At 49.9% G+C, this 1,751-nt stretch overlaps 1 protein-coding gene across 1 annotated transcript in view; it reads left to right on the top strand.

Annotated features, from left to right (window-relative positions):
- The window catches only part of LOC113981487 (zinc finger protein 70-like), a gene marked incomplete at its 5' end in the record, with an annotated part of 584 nt that extends 69 nt beyond the window's left edge, over window positions 1-515 (top strand). The window contains one exon of the mRNA XM_027708894.1: window positions 24-515. Within this exon, the coding sequence (XP_027564695.1) occupies window positions 24-455 (432 nt within the window). The remainder of the gene's footprint in view (window positions 1-23) is intronic.
- Window positions 516-1,751: the final 1,236 nt, after the last annotated feature.

Genomic DNA, 1,751 nt, shown 5'->3' on the forward strand with positions numbered 1-1,751 from the left:
CCCACCTCCTCAGCCACCAGCACATCCACACTGGGGAACGTCCCTACACATGTGGGCAATGTGGGAAGAGCTTCAGGCAGAGCTCCAACCTCCGCACCCACCGTTTCTTCCACACTGGGGAACGACCCTACACGTGTGGGGAATGTGGGAAGAGCTTCAGTGACAGCTCCACCCTCCACAAACACCAGCGCATCCACACTGGGGAACGGCCCTACAAGTGCTTGGATTGTGGGAAGAGTTTTCAGACCAGTTCAGCTCTCGTCCAGCACCAGCGGACGCACACGGATGAGAGGCCCTTCCGCTGCACCGTCTGCGGGAAGGGCTTCAACCGGAACTCACATCTCGTCACCCACCGGCGCATCCACACCGGGGAGAGGCTCTACAAGTGTGGGGAGTGTGGGAAGAGCTTCACCCAGAGCTGTAACTTGACCTCACACGAACGGACCCACCAGTAACTGAAGCCCTACCAGTGCCCCGACTGCGGGAAGAGCTTCAGCCGCTGCTTCCACCCCGAATGAAGCCCCTGATGGTGAGGCTACCCCTGGAGTCCAGTGACTGTCAGTCCATCCCTTTCTGCCACAAAGGGCCAGTCCCCTTTCACAGGGGCAGCTTCTTCCAACAGAACCCTTCTTGGAGGGGATCTGTGGAGATTCCTGCCGTGGCTGGGGACCCCCCAAGGTCAGTCTTGGACGTTGAGAGCAGAGATCTCCCCCCGAGCGTTGGTCTGGGGGAGTTCCATCCATCTCTAATTAACAATTATTGCTTTTGTGCCAGCTTTAGTAGAATTGCTTCAACAACTGTTTTAGTGTAGAGCACTGTCCTATCTTATCCTGTAGTCCTGGTAGTTTTAGTGTTTCTATTGTGCAGTAAGGAATTCTGATGAAGATATTTTGTCTCATCATTTGTAACCCTAAATAATTCCTTTCTATCAATAGATCTGATTTGCCATCATTAAAAGCTGGGGGACAAAAGTGGTTCAGTCACACCTCTGTAATTCCTCTAAACTGAAAGTGTTGGCATAATCCAAGGCTGGGATTGGATCCAGCAGCCTCCAGCACCCCACAGGAAGTTGGGAGCTCAGGGGGTGTGGTGGTTTGAAACTCCCAGGAATCCAATTTCTAAATTCAAGCCCTCCTCCCACAATTTGCCCCTGTGAGAGGGTTTACTGATGGTATGGACTTGATATCTTTTCCACTTCATGTGGAGAGTTTTCAGACAAAACACAACCATTCGTTATCGGGGGAAGGGGAAAATATTTACAAAGTTTATTTACACCCACATATATATTTAGATTAAATTAAATTTCTCCTTTTCTTCAATAAAAGCCCAAGAAGAAAAAAGTCTTTCTGTCACTTCTCAGGCCACAGTTCTTTCATTTCAGTTTTCTTGTGGCACTGGTTAGTGTCCTCCATTTTTTCCAAGGCAGCAGATTTAAGTATGGCAGTCAGGATTTTGGTTCTTACTTTATGGAAATTTCAACCCCGAGCCCAAGCCTTCGGGGATTTCCTTGTAGATCTTCACTCCTCTTGGGTTAGAACATTGAAGGCAGCTTTTAGTTCAGTCTTACCAAAGCTCTTTTGCTTTGTCTCAACTCGCCAGCATGATAGAAGCAACAGCACCAGCAGCAGCAGCAGCAGAGGTCACCTCCTCCGCATTCCGTCCTGGCTCAGCTCTCAGGACGACTCTGGGTTTTTCAGCTCCTTTCTCTCTTTCTCTCTAGCTGCTGCTGCATTTCGGGACTCCCTAAGGGT

Source organism: Neopelma chrysocephalum, unplaced genomic scaffold (genome assembly GCF_003984885.1).
Source record: "Neopelma chrysocephalum unplaced genomic scaffold, ASM398488v2 Primary Assembly neopelma1_96585, whole genome shotgun sequence".
In the NCBI taxonomy this organism is placed as follows: domain Eukaryota; kingdom Metazoa; phylum Chordata; class Aves; order Passeriformes; family Pipridae; genus Neopelma; species Neopelma chrysocephalum.